The sequence below is a fragment of the Arachis hypogaea genome, chromosome 6 (assembly GCF_003086295.3).
Source record: "Arachis hypogaea cultivar Tifrunner chromosome 6, arahy.Tifrunner.gnm2.J5K5, whole genome shotgun sequence".
NCBI classification, from domain to species: Eukaryota; Viridiplantae; Streptophyta; class Magnoliopsida; order Fabales; family Fabaceae; genus Arachis; species Arachis hypogaea.
The window spans coordinates 11,458,393-11,477,202 of NC_092041.1; the positions used below are offsets into that span (position 1 = coordinate 11,458,393).

Below are 18,810 nucleotides of genomic sequence, written 5' to 3' on the forward strand. Positions count from 1 at the left end.
TATCCTATTGACAAATATGCGGTAATTATAACCATTAGGAACCCTCAGAGTGAGTCAGTTCAATGAGATCTATTAATCTTCATCCAATGAAGACCATTATATATATTGATCTTTCCGGATTATTAATGTCCTTTTTAATAATCCTATGACCAAGAACAATTTAGATTAAATTATAAAAGATTTATCTCTCAATATTATGATTACTATCACAATGATAAATCTCTAAATTTAATCAAGAACCTTATTATATTAACATTTTAATATAATAACAATAACAAATTATTTGACACATGATTGATTGGATTGTGATCATACTCCTTATTCCCAACACTTCATGGCTCATGGTGGTAGCATAGTTAGGGTTCTACACAAGGAGGAAGGAGGAAAAGGCACTTAGTGCTTGTTTGAGCGCTATTAAATCGATAAAAAAATATTTTTTCAATAAAAAAGATCTTTTTTATTTTTTAGTGTGTTTGACAAATTTCTAATAGTAAAAGTAAAAGTACTAGAAAAATTAAAAAAATATTTTTTTTGAGAAGTTACAATTTATATTTTTTTAGAAGATCTTTTTTCTTAAATAAGAGATGTTTTTTACATAATAAATGAACAAAAAATACTTTTATCTTTTTTTTTTCAAACATAATTAATAGATAAAAAAAATTTTTTATATGAGATATCGAAATATAACATCACTTTTACTTTTGTAAACGATTTTTTTTAAAAAAATATTTAAAAAAAAATTTTAAAAATAGCGTCCAAACAAGTCCTTAGAATTGCTCATATTCTACGCAATTAAAATACGAAGTTATATTTTTAGAAAATTGTCAAGAGTCGAGTTAGGTAATTTATTAATATGTCAATCCAGGCTGACACTTAACAGGCACGTCAATATCTTACCGTGCCATATATTCATGTTCCATTACCTCTAGAGATAAATTATTGACGTAGAGGCCAACTTATCTTTAAAAAAAATTATACCAAGAGCCAAAAGTGATTTTTTTTTTTTTTTTTCTAAAGGCCTCGTTATTCTTCGAAAGAATTGCCAAGGATTGGATTGGCAGTCCTTATTTTACCTCGTATATTACATCGATACACATCTTGTTATTATTCCGCATCCCATTCAATGGTGAACAAGTGAACGAATGTATATTCCTTTAATGTGAGTATAGAGAACCTAAAGGGGAAAATTGATTCCAAGTTCTAACACTTGATGTAAAATCTCAAGTAATATTCATTTGGGTATTAAAAAGAAGTGGATCAATGAAACGTTCAGTTTGGACTATGATATGGCGAAAACCTATACAAGCTTCATTCATTCACCATATGACTGTGAAGTATGTTTCTTACACCCTGTGAATCCAAAAAGAAAAAACACTGAACAACCAAAAGTATGGCAGTGATTGGCAACTATACTTGTACAGGAGGACTCTCTGCTAATTACTTCAAGGACTAGGTATCGCTTGTCAAAATTGACAGCATTAATAAGCTGACCAATTTGGAAAAACAAAATTGAATCATTGAATTAGGGAATCAACCTCCAATTTTTTTTACTACTTCTATCTATTTGTTTCAATGAATTCTTTGTATTCTTTCTTCATTTTGACCCCAGGGACAGTCCTGTAAAATCAGTGTAAAAGTACAACCAATTAGCAAATATGCAACAATGATCTATTAGTCTCTAATAACACACGTCATAACATAACTTCTTCCAAAGGTTTTTCATTTTGGCGTATATAGCAACATGTCTCAAGCAATTTCATGCCATAACAATGCAGAACCAGCAAACAAATAAATAATAAAAATAGGTAAAGTATATTTTTTGATCCGGATGTTTTCAAAAAGTTTCAAACAAATTAAACTTGGGGGATATTTTTTAAGCTTTTCGAAATCATCAAGGACAAGAAGTAAACAACACAACTATATAGTACCTCCATCAGCTCTTAGATGCAGTTCAAGTACAAAATTAATTAGCAGTAATTGATGATAATCATGAATGCATTATGACGGTAACAATAACTAGTCTTGCAACACGTGCATAACTATAAGGAGAAAATAGTGAAACAAAAGAGTAAGAAAGATAAAAATAAAACCAACCTCAGCAACTCCTTATTTTTGAAGAACTGCACACATGGTGTACCCATTATTCCGGCTGCTTCAGCTATTTCTGGATCTTCCTCTATATCAATTTCAATGTAATGTACATTATTATCATACTCATCGATTACCTGCTATGCCAGATGTCAAGGTGGGAAAATGAACATTGTTAATAAGTGAATACACATTATCTCAGATGTCCACAATGCTGACAACTATTATGACACCAAATTTAAAGATCATGAAATAACTTTATAACATCTCATTTTCTCACTTACCTTGCCAAGAATTGGCTTGAGTGTCCTACATGGACCACATGTTGGTGACGTATATAATACACATATAAGCCTTGGACTTTCATGGTACAATTTTCTTAGAGCATACTGTAGAAAGGAAATCATACAAGAAAAGCAAAAGAAATGCATAAATTACAACCAATAGATTAAAAAGGAATGGGATTTGATTGAATGTAACCAATGCTAAGACTAATCTTATTATCCTACCTGTCCCTTATGCTTTGTAAGTGTTATATCAAAGCCCTCTTCAACATCCTTTTCTGTAAGTTCCTTCTTGACCTCTTCAGTTTGAGGCTATTAAAAGCAATCAAATTTGTAAGGATGAGATTCACAGTGGAATATGGTGCATGGTGAATAGAGTTTAAGTATTCAAAGTTGACGACAAATGACTTAAATTTCTAAACACTTATTTGCAACTTATCAGCTAAAGATATTTTCCAAACTACATAAAGAAATTGCAAGTGCCATTTAGGACTTATAAGGATTAGAATCAATAAACTAAAGAGATATGAAACTGACTATGTACCACTATATATAAGGAAGAGAATAACTAAGACTTGAAATGGGGCTCATTCCAATACCTGATGGAACTCTACAAGAAGACCTTTGCTCACGAGATATCTCTCAGATGATAAAGCAGCAATACATCCAGATCCAGCAGCAGTTATTGCTTGCCTCCATTCATGGTCCTATGAGAATTAGAAGAAACAAATTTACTAGAATTCCTACAGAAGTTACTACTTACTAGCTACTCTAAACAAATGGTCAAATCAAACACAAGATATATGAAGAAAATAATCTCTGAAATGTTTCTAATTCATAATTTATACACATGGCCTGAGTTGGTATTAACAGCAACCAAATCTATTTTAAGAAGGGGAAATGATCAAATTGCTGCTCCCTACTAGAACACTTGCAATGGCAGAATCTGTACCATAGACTTCTCTCCATCACACCTTTCCAAGAAGATTTAAATGAATAAAAGGAGGAGAAAATCACTTTTAAGAAAATGGTATAATGCATATGATATAAACTTGGTCAAATGGTTTCCTTCTCCTCTTCCCGTATTTCCTTAAAGGAATATACTTTACATTTTTTTTAGCATTAATGTTATTAAATAAACAGCTATATCAGATTACCTGAACATCTCCAGCAGCAAATACACCGTCTACTGAAGTTTTTGCAGAACCCTTTTCAACAAGTATGTAACCTGACTGGTCAAGCTCAACTTGGCCTTCCAAAAGTTGGCTATTTGGTGAATGACCTATGCCATAAAATAGCCCTTTTGCATCAAGTACAGATTCCTCCTTAGTATCAACATTTCTGACTAAAATGCCAGACATCTGTCCTGAATTATTGCTTACAACATCAACGGCCTCTGTATTGAAGTGCACGGTGACATTTGGATTGTTATACACTCTGAAAACATTTGTTGTAAACTTGATTATCAAACATTTGAATAATTAGTTGTGCATTAATAACTACTATGTAACAAGATTACAAAAACTGGGAAATACTGATCCAACATACCTATCTTGCATAGCTTTGGAAGCTTTTAGTTCATGGCGGCGAACTAGTAAGTGAACATGACTAGCATATTTAGTCAAGTACAATGCTTCCTCTGTAGCTGTATCACCACCTCCAACAACAGCAAGAATTTGACCTTTAAAGAGTGGTGATGCTCCATCACAAATTGCACACGCACTTATTCCTCGACTCCAAAACTCCTCTTCTCGGGGTAGTCCTAGCCTTTTTGCAGTAGCTCCGGTGGCGAAAATGACCGCATGGCACTTAACCTGGAGTATAATACAATCAAGAACACCTTATATAACTATAACAACAAAAACAACTTTCCATCTAAATAAACACCAGTGAATAAAATGAGTAAATTTGATGAGAGTGTAACACATTTAATGACTATCATTTCAGCAGGTATTCTATAATTTCAATAATCTCTATGGTTTATCACCATATCACCAAATTGACCATGATACTCAATAAATGATTATCTACATAGAATTTGTTAACCCTATTTGTGGCAAAAACAAGTAGCTGTATTCTAACTCAGATCATTCTAAAAGAACGTATTCAAAGACATATCAATATTCTGTGCAGTCATAATCACAAACCAACTTGCATTTAAACAAACATGTCACCTTCCGATCAGTACTTTGGATGGTGAAAGGGCTACTTTTCACATCAACAGCTTCAACATCTTCATGATACAATTCTGCACCCCAACGTTCGGCTTGATTTCGCATCCTATATAGTGAGAAAATCTATGTGGACTTAATGTAACTGAATTACAAAAGAACATGAGTGACAGTTATGATGTTAAGTTAGTTTTGTTCATTCGTTATGTCTTTTTATCAAATGAAACCTTTCCATGAGGTCAGGTCCAGTAATCCCATCTGGAAATCCAGGGAAATTCTCGACTTCAGTGGTAGTCATGAGCTGCCCCCCAGGAACACCACCAACTTGGTACCCTTCAAACACCACAGGCTTCAAATTGGCACGTGCTGCATATATTGCAGCTGTGTACCCTGCAGGCCCTGAACCTATAATCACCAAATTCTCAACCCCTTTTCCTGTAATAATAAGAACATAAGAAAGAGAACAAGTAAATTCGACCGTCAACTTTGGTTATCTAAATTTTAAGAGTATAGAAAACAACTAAAATATTGGGTTCTTACTTTAAGAGGAACATTTAAAAAATAAAATAAAATAAAACTGTATATGACATATTCCTTGAACTTGTTAATTCCAACAAACGCTTTTCTATTGTGTATAAGTATGATATGGACCAATATAATTCCCCCTATCAGCACCACTTTCATTTATACTTCATGGATTACATTGCGTTACTCAACAAACAAAGTGATGAATTTAATTAATTAGTAGTTCCTTTAGTATCCAACTCACATAGAGCATATATGCATAGCAATTGCATTGCATTCAACAACCAAATTGGAAAATAGAAAAAACTAATAATAAAGCGACCTGGAGGAGGTGATGATGAGGCTTTGACTCGGAGCCTGGAACTGGAAGTGGTGCAGGGAGGAAGAATCACGTTGGAGGAGATGAAGGTGAATCGTTGAGTTCCGATTCTGATTCCGATTCCTATATTAGCAGCAGCCATTGGTTTAATAATAATTTTTCACCATACAAATATTGCAAAATAGTGAAAAGTATGAGTGATGAGTGAACTTGACTAACAAACTCTAACTGCATCTTATATATCTCTTTCTTGGTGCATTTTTTTTCTCTCTTCTAATTTTTATTACTGCTTTATAAATGTGTTATATATATCTGAAAGTGTGGAACACGTGCTTCAAGATTAACCAAGCTCACAGTTGCAAGGTATAACGGTATCAAATCTTTATGTTCTGAGTGATCAACAACTACTGGACTTTACAACAGTTCTCAAAATTATTTGATAATGCTACAATTAAAACACCCTATAAATAAATAGCTGCGGAATAGTACTATATTTTATCACTAAATACGAATTAAAACTGAATCCACACTATAAATGAGCAGAATCTAAATTATTAATGTGCACGTATGAAAGTATATTAAGTGATAACTATTAATCAGCAAATGTATCAACCAAATGAGAAAAAAAAAATCTATTATAAATATGAAATTCTGCTAATATTCCTTCTTTTGTCTAAAATATCAGTTCAGAGAAAATGATAATAAAACCTAAATCCAAGATTTGGTTTCACGGAATTAAATGTGCTAAAGTTGATGATCCACGAGGTGTACCAATCTTTTGACTTCATTCTTGAAATCAAATTGCCTCGAGTCTTGAAAGTCGCTACTTACCTCTTTGTTAAGAACAAGAAACATGATGCTTTCATTCTATAGAACACCATTTGAACCCTAGCCAGTAACTATTGCATTGCAATTGCACTCAACAAACTAAAAAAGAAAAAGAAGAGGAGGAGGAAAGAAAGAAAGAAAGAAAGAAAAATTGAAAGCAATAGTAATGAAGTTACCTGGAGGTGGAAGTGGTGAGGATGAAGAAAAAGAAGAGGAGGAGGAGGGTCTTGTTCGGAGCCTGGAAGCGGAAATGGAAGAGGAAGTGGTGGTGGTGGTTGTGGAGGGAGGAAGAAGCGAGTTAGAGAAGATGATGCTCACTTGCTGAGCCATTGGTTTAATCATAACTTTCATTTACACACACCATTCAAATAAAACACTCATCGCTCCCAAACCTTGGGCTTATTGGGCTTTTGCTTACTATGCTTTTGCTTATTGGGCTTAGCCCAAAAAGTTTTCGTTAACGGGTCGTTTAGGATGTCATTCATTCTTCTCTCTTTACCCTCTCCCCGTTCGTTTACAGACACGATTTTGTTGAATATATATTATTTCCAGCCCAAAAACAATTTTGTTGAATATTATAGAATATAGAGAGATGATGATAGACAATGGCACCTTTTTTTAAATAAATTCATAAAAAATACAATACCAAAAAAAAACACATAAGAATTAAGAAGGGGTTAATAGTCAAATTGGTCCTCGAAAGATAAGTCATTCTTTAAAATCGTCCCCAAATAATTTTTTTTAATCAAATTAGTCCCCGAGTAATTTAAAATCAATCGCATTGGTCCTTCTGTCAATGGATTAAAAGATTCCGTTAACATTTGGCCGCGTGGATCGTTAAGTTACTAACAGTGACATTAAAACGATGCCATTTTAATTAGTATAAGTCCCTGGTTCAAAAACGACGTCTTTTAGCATTTAGTGGAGTTTCATCTCCTTTCATTTACAGCTTCACTCAATCACTCTCTATTCTTTAACTACTCAAAGAACGAAGAAAAAAGACTACAAAACTCCGATCAAAGGGAAGAAGACGGTGCTATCATCGGTGACGTAGTGAGTAGTGCGACTGCATTCGCTGTGCATGAGATGCTACCATCGCACCGTCGTCGAAGGCACTGTCATCTGCAAGAGAGATAATCAATGTTTCTTTCAATGGGTTTTAGGTTGGGTTTTTTTTTGCTGGTGCATGGTGGTAATGTTAAGGTTTTGATTGATTCTCTTTGTTATTTGGTTAATTTGTTACAAGTTGATTAAAATTGGTGTGCTCTGGTTTTTGTTTTTTGTGCTTTGTTATTCAGTATTCTTATTTTTTTAAAATTTAAGGTAGCGTTTGGTGGAGAGACAGAGACAGAAAGACTAAGACTGAGAGACAAAGACTAAGAGACAAAGATTGAAATAAATCTCAGTGTTTTGTTTGGTGTAAAGTAGAAGACAGAAATTAAAACAAGAATAAAACTCTAATTTAATTTGCACAAAGGTAAAATTGGAATTAATTAATTGAAATGAGGATATTTTAGTTATAAAATGTTATTAAAGTTTTAATCTCCATCCCTAAAAATTTTAGTCCCATGTATCCCTACATTTTGGAGGTACTAAAATACTGAAATTTTAGGGACAGAGACAGAAATTTTAGTACCAGTCTCTGAACCAACAAACATGATACTGAATCTCAATCTTCCAGTCTCTGTCTCAGTACCTCAAAACAAACACTATCTAAGTGACGATAGATTGTGATGACCAAAGAAATAATACTACCCATGATTAATTGGCTATGCTCATTAATTTTAATCCATGGATATGTGCAGAATAATTTGACCAATTTGGCTATGTTCGTCAGGTATAAAGCTTTTGTACAAGGCTAGGAAACAAATCAATTATTATAAATAATGCATGTGGGTAATACTAATTTATCAAGAAACATGATTTTAGCCGATGACAACACTTCTGCTCTTTTAATGATCGTTGATTCTTCATTTTCTTTTTCTGTTTCTCTTGACTCGGAGGAAAAGACCGAGTCCGAGACGCCCAAGCAACAGTGGCCTAGAGACCAACCCGCCCAAGCGCAATTGCAGTTGGTGAAGCATCGGCGATGAAGGAATACCTTTACCGTTCCTACGATCGTTGATTCTTCCTCTTTTTTATGTTTGTTTTGAATAAAGAGTAATGGGGCTCACGAAGTAAGAAACGACGTCGTTTTAAGTATAATCCACTATTACCATAAACGGCGTCGTTTCACTTAACGCTACACGAATAACGTTAACGGAATGGATTAAATAATTAACGGAAAGACCAACGCAATTTATGTTAAATCTTTTGGGAACTAATTTGATCAAAAAAATTATTCGTGGATGAAAATAACGATCGTGTGATCTTTTGAGGACCAATTTGACAATTAATCTAACTAAAAAATGATACTATAAAAATTAAAAATGACAGTATCATTTTCTTAGGATATAAATAAAAGTTTTATAATATCAATAAATAAATAAATAAATAAATAAATAAATGATAGTTTTAGACATTATTCGCAAGCTCTTAAACAATGATTCTTAGATGCGCGGCAAATTAGGAATAATCGGTCCTAACTAACTAATGTAGTAGTTACTTGCAGTGGCGAAATTTGAAAGAAATTTTTAGAGGGGTTCAAAATCTTAATAAAAAATAATATAATAGTATTTATATTAAAATAAAAATTATAAATATAATTATTTTATTTTTAAATTTATTAATTAAAATAAAGGATTACATATAGTTAAAGTTAACTAAAAAAATAAAGCTGATTTTCGTTAAAAAAATTTTGTTTAGATTAATAAACCCATTTGATTTTAAATAAAAAGTCAATTTTAAAAAATTAATTACTTTTTTCTTGAAAAAAAATAATTTTTACCCATAAAAATCTATGTTTATTTAAAAAATTGTTTTTTTTTTAATTTAAAAACTGATTTTTCTTTTCAAAAAAATTGATTTTTCATTTAAATTAAATTATACAAAAACGATTACTACTTATAAATTATTTTATAATATTTTAAAAGATTAATTTTATTTTTGATAATATTTATCTCTCAAAAGTTTTAAGACTAATTATCGTTGGAATTATTTTCATTACAATCAAATAATATAATGCAACAAAATAAATTCTTAAATTTTTAATAAAATAAAAAAAGTTTAATATAATTTAGTGTAATATTGATTTAAATATATGCATGCAAGAAAAAAAAAATTTAAAAAATAGTGAAAATGGGTGTTGAACCCAAGTATATAAATTGGAAGCATAATATTTTAACCAATTGAGCTAACTTATTTTTTTTAGATATAGAACTACTTCCAAAAGCTTTGGGAGAGGGGGGCTCCCATTGTCCCAACAAAACTCCGCCAATAAACCTTGTGGTTTACTAATTCGAAAGTGATAGCAAATTAAAACATTCAATGATCACTATATCAATTTAACATTTCACCCGTAGACAGAGTTCATTAGGAGTTAACGGAGTACAAAATAAAAGGATCAATTCTTACTATTCTCACGACTTTCAGAGACAATGATCGATTTAACCTTTTTATGTTTAGAAATCGTTTTGTCTTTTCTCATAACGAAAAAGAATTAGATTGCGTGTTTATTCTTTTAGTTATTATCCGTGAAAATCAAATTCACAACAAATTAGATCTTGGTTTGTCAGATTTGTGAGATGTCATGAAAAATTTAAGAGTTAAGTACGATTTTGGTTCTTAAAGTTTAGGCCGAAAATTTTATTTGTCTCCCACTTTTTCTTATATTCGAATTCGTACCTAAGATTCAACTTAGTTTTAAAATCGTCATTTTCTCTAATTTTTAGACAATACTCTCATTTTCACTCACCATCATCATTTTCCAAATTCACTGCCCTTCTCTCCCCCGCCTCGCCTGACCTCGTCGAACGTATCTGCCTTTCCCTCATTGCCATCCGAACCTCCCGCCTCTCCTCTACCCTATGCTTCTCCCCCCCCCTCCCCTTTCGCCCTCCAACTACAACCTTGCCACCATCATCCACTCATTCTACGGTATTTATTGTTTCAATGAAGCTCACAATATCTTTTATCTCTTCCTTTCTTCTAACTTCCTTCCTGACATCGCACTTCCAACATTCTCCTCTCCTGCCTCCTCTTCTCTCAAACCCTGCACCAAACCTGGACTTACGCCCTTTCCAGGTTCGGTCAATCCCAACAAGTTCACATACTATTTTTTGACATGAAGGGTAGAGAGTATTAGTTGTGATTACTATTCTAATTAATGGGTTAGAGAGAGACTAGGTGAAGGAGAGAGAAGTTAGATGCAATAATGCAGAGAAAGTAGGCAACGGTAGTAATGTTGTCACTACACGGTTTCTTCTATTTTTATCGTTGTCATCTCTACCACTGTTGTTTGGTTGCTGTATTAAACTAAGTTTTTTTTATTGTGTTAATTTGTTTGATTAATTTACTTGAGTTTTAAAAGACAATAGTTATATAATTGTTGTCGTTAGAACGTAAAAAAATTTGACAAATATAAAGAATGATGGAAAAAGTAAAGAGAAAAAGAAAAAAGCTTTCAGTAGTAATGAAAAATAGAAGATTGTGATTAAAAAAAAAGAAAAAAATTAATAAGAATATTTTTATTCAAAAGATAATTTTAAATATAATTAAATTTAATATTAGGAGCAAATTTAAATGTAACAAAAAAAAATAGAGACAAATACAATTTTTACCTAAGAGACTAAAATTGTATTTTAACCTAAAATTACACTAAAACTAAACGATAGTTTCAATCGTTTAAGCGCGAGCGTGACTCAGGACATGATAAGTGGGATCTATTTTCAAATGCTATTGTTTACTTATATCATTAATCTTGCATTTTTTCATCAATTTATATAATATAAGTAACATATTGGTTTATCGTCAAAATGATCAGTTTAATATTCAAATTCTTGATATAGCAAGTAAAATTTACTTGCTATAGTCAACTTTTACTCTCATCAATCACTTCTGGGGTATAGATTCTAATCTTTATTTCTGACTTAGCAGAATGATGAATTAATTAAAATGAATAAAATAATATTTGAAAAATGGATTAAGCCAATGCAAGTCTTTTGCAAAAACATGACTATTAGAGCAAGAAAATTATTTAAATGTCAAACTGATGATGACAATGCAAAGATTTAATTTCCAGTTTAGTGACGTCAATATAAATAAATTATATACCATAGCTATTTTCCAATGGCGCTACCATTATGGCATTAAACCATGAAGTTATTTATGTTATATAATTTGAGGTTTATTTTATATTTTTATTAGAATGGTCTTACTCGAACACCCATCCTAATCAATCGCTAACGTTAATTAAGACATATGACTTAGGAAAGTTTCTTCTTATCTTAAATGATCTGAAATTATTTTTCAAAGTTGCCTTAAATTTCATGGCGTTTTTTTGGTAAATTATATGTAGGAAAAATGTCAAACTACTATAGAATCTTATTCACATTGAACAATAGTAGTAAATATTAGTAAAAGAGATAAGATCTTTAATATATATATATATAACTTCGAACGAATTTTGATATCTCACTATATAATTAAATTTTTGTTATGTCTCAACTAGCAAATAAACACAACTTTATGTGTGTTTTATATTTCTCATTTACACTTATGGCTGAAACTAAGTCAAATCAACTCATGAACTAATTCGAGTTCAACTCATTAATAATTCGATAAACTAATAAGTTCTTGAGCTGGTGAGCTAAACTTGAGTTTGGAATTGAATTCATAAATTAAATGAGTCGAGTTTGAATTTAGATAAATTCAGCTCATTAACTCGTGAGCTGATTCGATATATATATATATATATATATATATATATATATACTTTTAATATTATATATATAACATATGAAATAGTAATATATAATTATATATATATTACTGATCTTAATTATTTAAAATTTTATATTTAATTTTTATATATAACTTATTCATAGATAAATAATATATAAAATTGATTTTTTTAAATATTTTTTAAAATATATAAGTTATAATTTATTAATATAGAATTATAGATTATGTTCCTATTATTTGAGCCAGTTCGTAAACTTTCAGTGAGTCGAATTTGAACTTAAAAATATGCTCAATTATTAATGAGTCGAGCCGTAAGCCAACTCAATTTTTGTGAGTCGAGCTTAAATTTGTTCTAACTCAACTCAACTCGACTTACTTCCAGTCTTATTTGCACCTATCCCTTATCATCAACACTCAACTGTCTTGGGTTGGTTTAAATCAATTATATTATATTATATATATATATACATATAACAATTATTACAAAAGAAAAAATATTAATAATAAGTGCCCTTATTAGTTAATGTTTATTGTAATAATCCTTAAAATATCAAGTTAAATTTTTAAAAGGTAATTCAAGAAATAAAGTAGGCTTATATATTAAAAAAATTTATTTTTACTCTTAATTTTTTTTATTATTTTGCATTGTATACTTAGATGAATTTATAAAGGAAATAAAATTCTACATCAAAGTCATAATTTTAACCATATTTAATAATCAAGTATTTTAAATTCATGTACACACGTTTTATTACCGTCATTTCTTTTTCTTCTTTCATGATGCTGCATCTTTTTCTTCTTCTTTTCGTTATCTTTCTCTTTTGTTATTGTTATTACTAACAAAATAAACATTTTGCTAACATCTTTATTGGTTCTGTTTTTTTAGTGCCATTATTAAATAATTTCGGTTTATTTTTTAATTTATTTGAGGTTCATTTTGATTCAAAAATAAATTCGATGTGTTTTTGTTGATGATTTTGTTTTTTTACTACTTGTTCAAATCTAAAATAATTTTGATTCATTTGTGAATTAACTTAGGTTTACTTGATGCTGTTGTTAAGTATTGACTACATTTTTTATTTTTTAAGAAATTTCGGTTCATTTTTTAGTTTAATTTAGGTTCATTTAGTTTTGTTTCGCTTGAATTTGTTGAACTTGTTTATATGTGGTTGTTTAGTTAGTTTTTTATTCAAATCTGAACTAATTTTGGTTCATTTGTGAATTAACTGAGATTCACTTGATGTTGTTGTTAAGTATTGACTAAATTTTTTATTTCTTAATAAATTTCAGTTCATTTTTTGTTTAATTTAGGTTCATTTGGTTTTGTTTCGCTTGAATTTGCTAAACTTATTTATGTGTAGTCGTTTAGTTAGTTTTTGTTCAAATCTAAACTAATTTCGATTCATTTGTGAATTAATTGAGATTCACTTGATGCTGCTGCTAATTAAGTGTTGACCATTTATTTCTTAAGAAATTTTAGTTCATTTCTTGTTTAATTTAAGTTTATTTGATTTCGTTTACGTAGTTGAAGTGTGTATTCATACTCCACTAATAAAACTGATTTTTATTGGGTTTAGACTAATTTAATTAAATTTTATAAAAAAAATTAAATATATAACAATTTTGTTTATAAAAAAATAAAAATAGTGACATTATTAAAATAGAAGTGAGGATATGTATTCCTTACATATTAACTTTCTAAATATTTCCGAAAGCTGGACACACTACATACGATCTTATAAACTTGTATGTCACTTTCACTAGAGATTCATTTTGCTTATCTGCTTGTTGAATTGGTAAACTAACCCAACATTTTAATACATACATACATATATATATATAGGAAGATTAAATCAATGCAATAATACTTGTTTGTAGTAATATAATAATATAATAATATGTTGAAACTGAAACAAATAGAAAAGGTACAAATCTTAGACCCTTTGAATTGATCTCCTTGATCCGTGTTGTCAACAAATTTAATGAACTTATATCATATTTACATTTCATTCATGTTGAAATGTGGAAGCAAAAAAAAAAAAAAAAAAGAGGACAATATATATAGTTGGATAAATAATTGAATATAGGAGTAGTTTCCATATTACCAAATAAGTAAATAAAACGTACACAAAGAAGGAAAATATATATAGTTAGCGGAATAATGAAAATTAGTTGATTAAGAGGGAATTGAAGGAACGTTATAAAAGGTTCATAGGAAAAATGGAAAGTCAAGAAAGTGTAGCTGCATTCAACAAAATTCAGAACCTTCTAAAATGTTCACATCCACGCCCACAAAACCTTCTCTTTAATTCATATACAATGCATGCTAGCTAACTATACATATAATAAGTGCATAATTAAATCATGGCTTCCACAACATTTAAAAAAATATAGCCTACTCATGGTCTAAGATATCTTTTAATAATTTGAGAAAAAAAAAATCCTCATGAACTCACCCTCTTCGCCATTATCAACTTAATGTGACAAATAAAATAAATAAATTCTGATGAAGATTTATATTTTAGACATATTATTTTTTTTAAATTACTAATAATATTTATAATAATAATAAATATAGATAAATTAATTTAAATTACAATTTTTTATTTTAATTATAGAGATTAATTTAAAGATAATATATCAATTTTTGCTATCATAAAAAAAAATTATTAGTATTTTTTTTCAAAAATTAATTTGTCCAAAACGTTATTTTTTAGGAATTTATTTATTACTTTAATTCTAATTAAGAATAGAAATGAATTGAATTGAAAATTTCATTCTTTTCGGATACCTAGTTATACTGTGTGTTTTATTTAACTATTATTAGTGCATAATATACGAACGAAGCAAGTTGAATTGATCAATACATCATTACTACCTGGTTTTTATTTAGAGATAAAGTCAAGGATATATATGAATAATATAGCCACATAGCGGATAATTAAGGACAAAATGTAGCATAGTCATCTCTTTTGACTATATATATATATATATATATATATATATATATATATAGTCTTACAACAAAGGCTCATCAAGGATAAACTAAATGAATGAAGACATTCGGACGATCCTTACAAAATAATTATCATCTCATGAGATTCAAGGAAAAAGACTTGGCAATCAACTAACATAACTCTTATTATATATTAATTAATTACTAATATTATTAGTTTCATTATATTCTCCTTCACATATGCAATTACATGCACACGAGCATGTATTATTCAAATACCCCCTTTCTTTACACGAATAAATGAATAATAATATATAACAGAAAATAAATTACTTGTAATCAATATATTATTTAATATATTATCAAATATTTCTCTTGTTAGAGTGTTTGTAAATAAATAGTGTCTCTCTCGAAAGAGGCTTAAATGATATTTTTAGGAGTGTTTTTTTAATCCTATTTTGTTATATATCTCTTTTTTATTATTATAAAAAATAAAAACTATAATAAAGACCATTTACTATATATGAATCATATTAATCTTATAATTAGAATTTACTGGATTAATTCAACTCGAAAAATTAGTTCAAAAAGCAAATATTATTTCCCATTTACTATATATTTAACTAATTAATTTGAGAATTGAAGTTGAAAAACAAATATGAATTTTTTTAAAAAAATAAGTTTAATTTTAATGTACTAATATAAAGAGTTTTAATCAAATTCATGAGTTTAAATTAATAGTGAGTTTAAAAATTAGTTATTTTCAGATTAAATTACTTTGTCAGTTTTTATAATTTTATTAAATTTATATATAATTAAGTCTTTATAGTTTAAAAGCTTTTAATTAGATTCATATATTATTTTAAATTTTGTAATTAAATTTTTACTTGTAAAAAATATTAGAATTAATAAAATATTTTTTTAAAATTAAAATTTATATTCATACTTAAAGGCATGATTAGAAGCTTTTAAATTATAAAAATTTAATTATAAATTTTATAAAATTATAAAGATTGACAGAATAATATAATCTTATTTTTACTAATATCATAATACACGATTGATAATGTATAAAAAATTTTACATCAATCGTATATGAAAATTAAATTCAATTTCTATATATTATAAACATGCATCTCTAATAATAGAAAAAAACAAATAAATAAAATAAGTGATAGAAGGCCAATTTAATGTATATTTTCAATATTAAAGGAGATATCATATATCACTTATAATTTAATTAAGATGGTAAATTGAAGTAGCTAGCATTCTTCTATCCCGTATCCGTATGCATGGTGTGGAGAATAATTTAGGGTGGAAAAGACAAAAAGCATGATACTAATACTATTATATTATTGGTATAATAATCATGATTAATAAAGAAGAAAAACTCCCTAAATGAAGATTGGGCCACATATATGTAATGGTGTGATTAAGTTAAACAAGTTTCTTTTTCATAATCAATATCATATATTTTTCTGCACGCGCTAACTTGGCTTTATGGTTGGAGAATCAGTCTTGTTTGAATGGAAGAAACTTTGTAGATTTGGAAATTGGAAATTGGAAAATAGAAATAGCACACAAAGTCAAACAAAGTCGCTTCCTTTGAAAACCTCCAAAAACATTATTAGATCATGTTAGAAGGAAACAAATCCTTCCATAGAGGAAATTTTGCACGAAACATATTATTCAATTAAAAAAATAGATTAATTAAAAATACATGTTAGGTTTTGCACGAAAAATATTGAAATAAAAAAAGAAATTAATTAAAAACATATCTTAGAAATATAATAATATATGTACTCCTTTTTTTTATTAATTTAAAATTTAAAAAAAAATTATAATATAATATAAGTATTTATATGACTTAAAAATTTAGAATTTAATTTTTATTTACATAAATCCAAAAAAAAACTTACATATAAAAAACGTGTCAGATATATAATTATTTATCTATTTTTTATTATTTTAATTTTTTTATAAAAGTAATTTTATTACGTATTAGATTAGTATTTGATGTATACTTTAATTTCTTATTAAATATATTTACATACAGAAGTATGTAAAATTTTCCAACAATAGACACGATAAAGCTTAAGAAAATAAATTTAAAATATCTATAAAACAGATATTGATTTTTGTGTAAAATTTTTATATAATAAGTAATTTGATTAACACAACTACTTTAAGTAATATGGCAATTTATAATTAGATATAAGTCATATAATTGTTTTTTCACATATATTGACAACATATAAAAAATTAACTCCTATTATTAAAAGAATATATATATGTATATATATACACATATATATTAATTTTATTTAATATAACAATAATGAAAAAAATTTAATAATCATTTAATCGGATAAATATATTTAAATAATTTTTAAAATTATATTTTTAAAAAATAGTTATTTTTATTAATATAATAATAATATACAATTAACTAATTATTTGTGTAAAATTCTTATATATATATATATATATATATATATATATATATATATATATATATATATATATACACCTAAGGCTAAAGGGCTTAAACTACCATTATTTTGTAGACTCTGAGATAATCCCACCAAACACTCCCACGTGCTAACGCTATCTATCTTTCACAAACCTTATTCACAAAACTTTAATTTAAAAATGTATTTTATTTTAATGGGTAGCGTTTCCCTTACATTTTATTGTGATGTTATATTCATTATTCAAGTTAATATAATCAAGTTGCTTGACATTCGTACTCTTTGATAAAGATATCTATATTGGCTATCAACAATTCAAGATTTGATGGTGAAGTGTTTTTAATTAACTATGTTAAGTGTATGTATTTGTTGTGGAATAATTACTTAATTTAATTGCCAATAAAGGTTAATTCTTCTGGTTTGGATCAATGTCAAATAATGAATTCTAGATTCAATATTTCATTAAGAATATCAGTGAAAATTTCATAAATTAAACGACAAGGTACTCTAATTTTTCAACATTATCATTATCACATTTAATTAGTAGTGCCACTTAGCTTGATAGTTTAATTTGGTAAATCGTCTGAACATGAATTTAAATTTCATATATTATGTGAGGTACTTATGGCAAATAAAAAAATTATGAAGTGGTCCTTTTTTAAAATTATAGTTCGGGATAAAAATGACTATGTTTTTGTGGCAAGATATCACCCACATATTTCTCAATAAATCAATTTTTAAATCAAAATGAGCTGTATCCTTATAATAAGTTTTTTTTATCTCAAGTTATAAATCATTTAAAAACGTTACATTTTTTTAATTATTATTGAATACCTCTAGCATATTATATTTTCATTCAAGTCATCAATAAATAAACTATATTATTATCTTTCGTCTAAAACTAATTAAATAGATAAATAAACATTTATCAATAGTATAAACACTTCCGTTTTTTTTAAAAAAGGAACTATTATCTTTCTAATTATTATTTTAGAAAAACCCAATAATAAAAACATATTAGTATCTTTCTAATTATTATAAAGTAATTTTATACATATATTTAATTACACAATGTCAGTATAAATAATTATTTTTTATATTAATAGTGTGAATAATCATCTAAAAAAATAAATATGATTGCATAAACTATTTTATACTGTACATTAAAATTAAACTCTTAAATTAATATAGTAATACTTAAATAAATAATAAAAAAGAAGAGATATGATGATGAGATCAAACTTCAAAGTTCATGACTATGTGCATGGCAGAAGAAAAAACCAACCTTGACACACTATATATAAAAAAGAGGGTAGGCATAGTGAAT

At 28.0% G+C, this 18,810-nt stretch overlaps 1 protein-coding gene across 2 annotated transcripts; it reads right to left on the minus strand.

Annotated features, from left to right (window-relative positions):
• Nucleotides 1–1,287: 1,287 nt before the first annotated feature.
• On the minus strand, nt 1,288–6,577 carry LOC112696014 (thioredoxin reductase NTRC). Of its 2 annotated transcripts, none has more exons than XR_003150642.3 (11): nt 6,392–6,555; nt 5,391–5,510; nt 4,771–4,978; nt 4,547–4,652; nt 3,921–4,186; nt 3,530–3,809; nt 2,972–3,079; nt 2,598–2,684; nt 2,373–2,477; nt 2,095–2,176; nt 1,288–1,617 (listed from the first exon to the last, which is right to left on the minus strand). XR_003150642.3 is itself a non-coding variant. In XM_025748590.3 (11 exons), exons 1-11 carry the CDS (start codon nt 6,564–6,566, stop codon nt 1,557–1,559), a joined length of 1,647 nt encoding a protein of 548 aa, XP_025604375.2. In that variant the 5' UTR covers nt 6,567–6,577; the 3' UTR covers nt 1,288–1,556. The 2 variants fall into 2 exon arrangements, 1 of the variants encoding a protein (XP_025604375.2); XM_025748590.3 differs by having other exon boundaries at nt 2,095–2,225; nt 6,392–6,577.
• Between the last annotated feature and the right edge of the window lie 12,233 nt (nt 6,578–18,810).

What these genes read in the sequence shown, in the direction of transcription:
- LOC112696014 (XM_025748590.3), bottom strand. Translation starts at nt 6,566, where the DNA reads ATGAAAGTTATGATTAAACCAATGGCTCAGCAAGTGAGCATCATCTTC. An exon ending in CTCACCACTTCCACCTCCAG is followed by an intron (nt 5,511 to 6,391) that starts GTAACTTCATTA and finishes CTGCTAATATAG; the next exon opens with GAATCGGAATCAGAATCGGA. An exon ending in CTCATCATCACCTCCTCCAG is followed by an intron (nt 4,979 to 5,390) that starts GTCGCTTTATTA and finishes TTATTATTACAG; the next exon opens with GAAAAGGGGTTGAGAATTTG.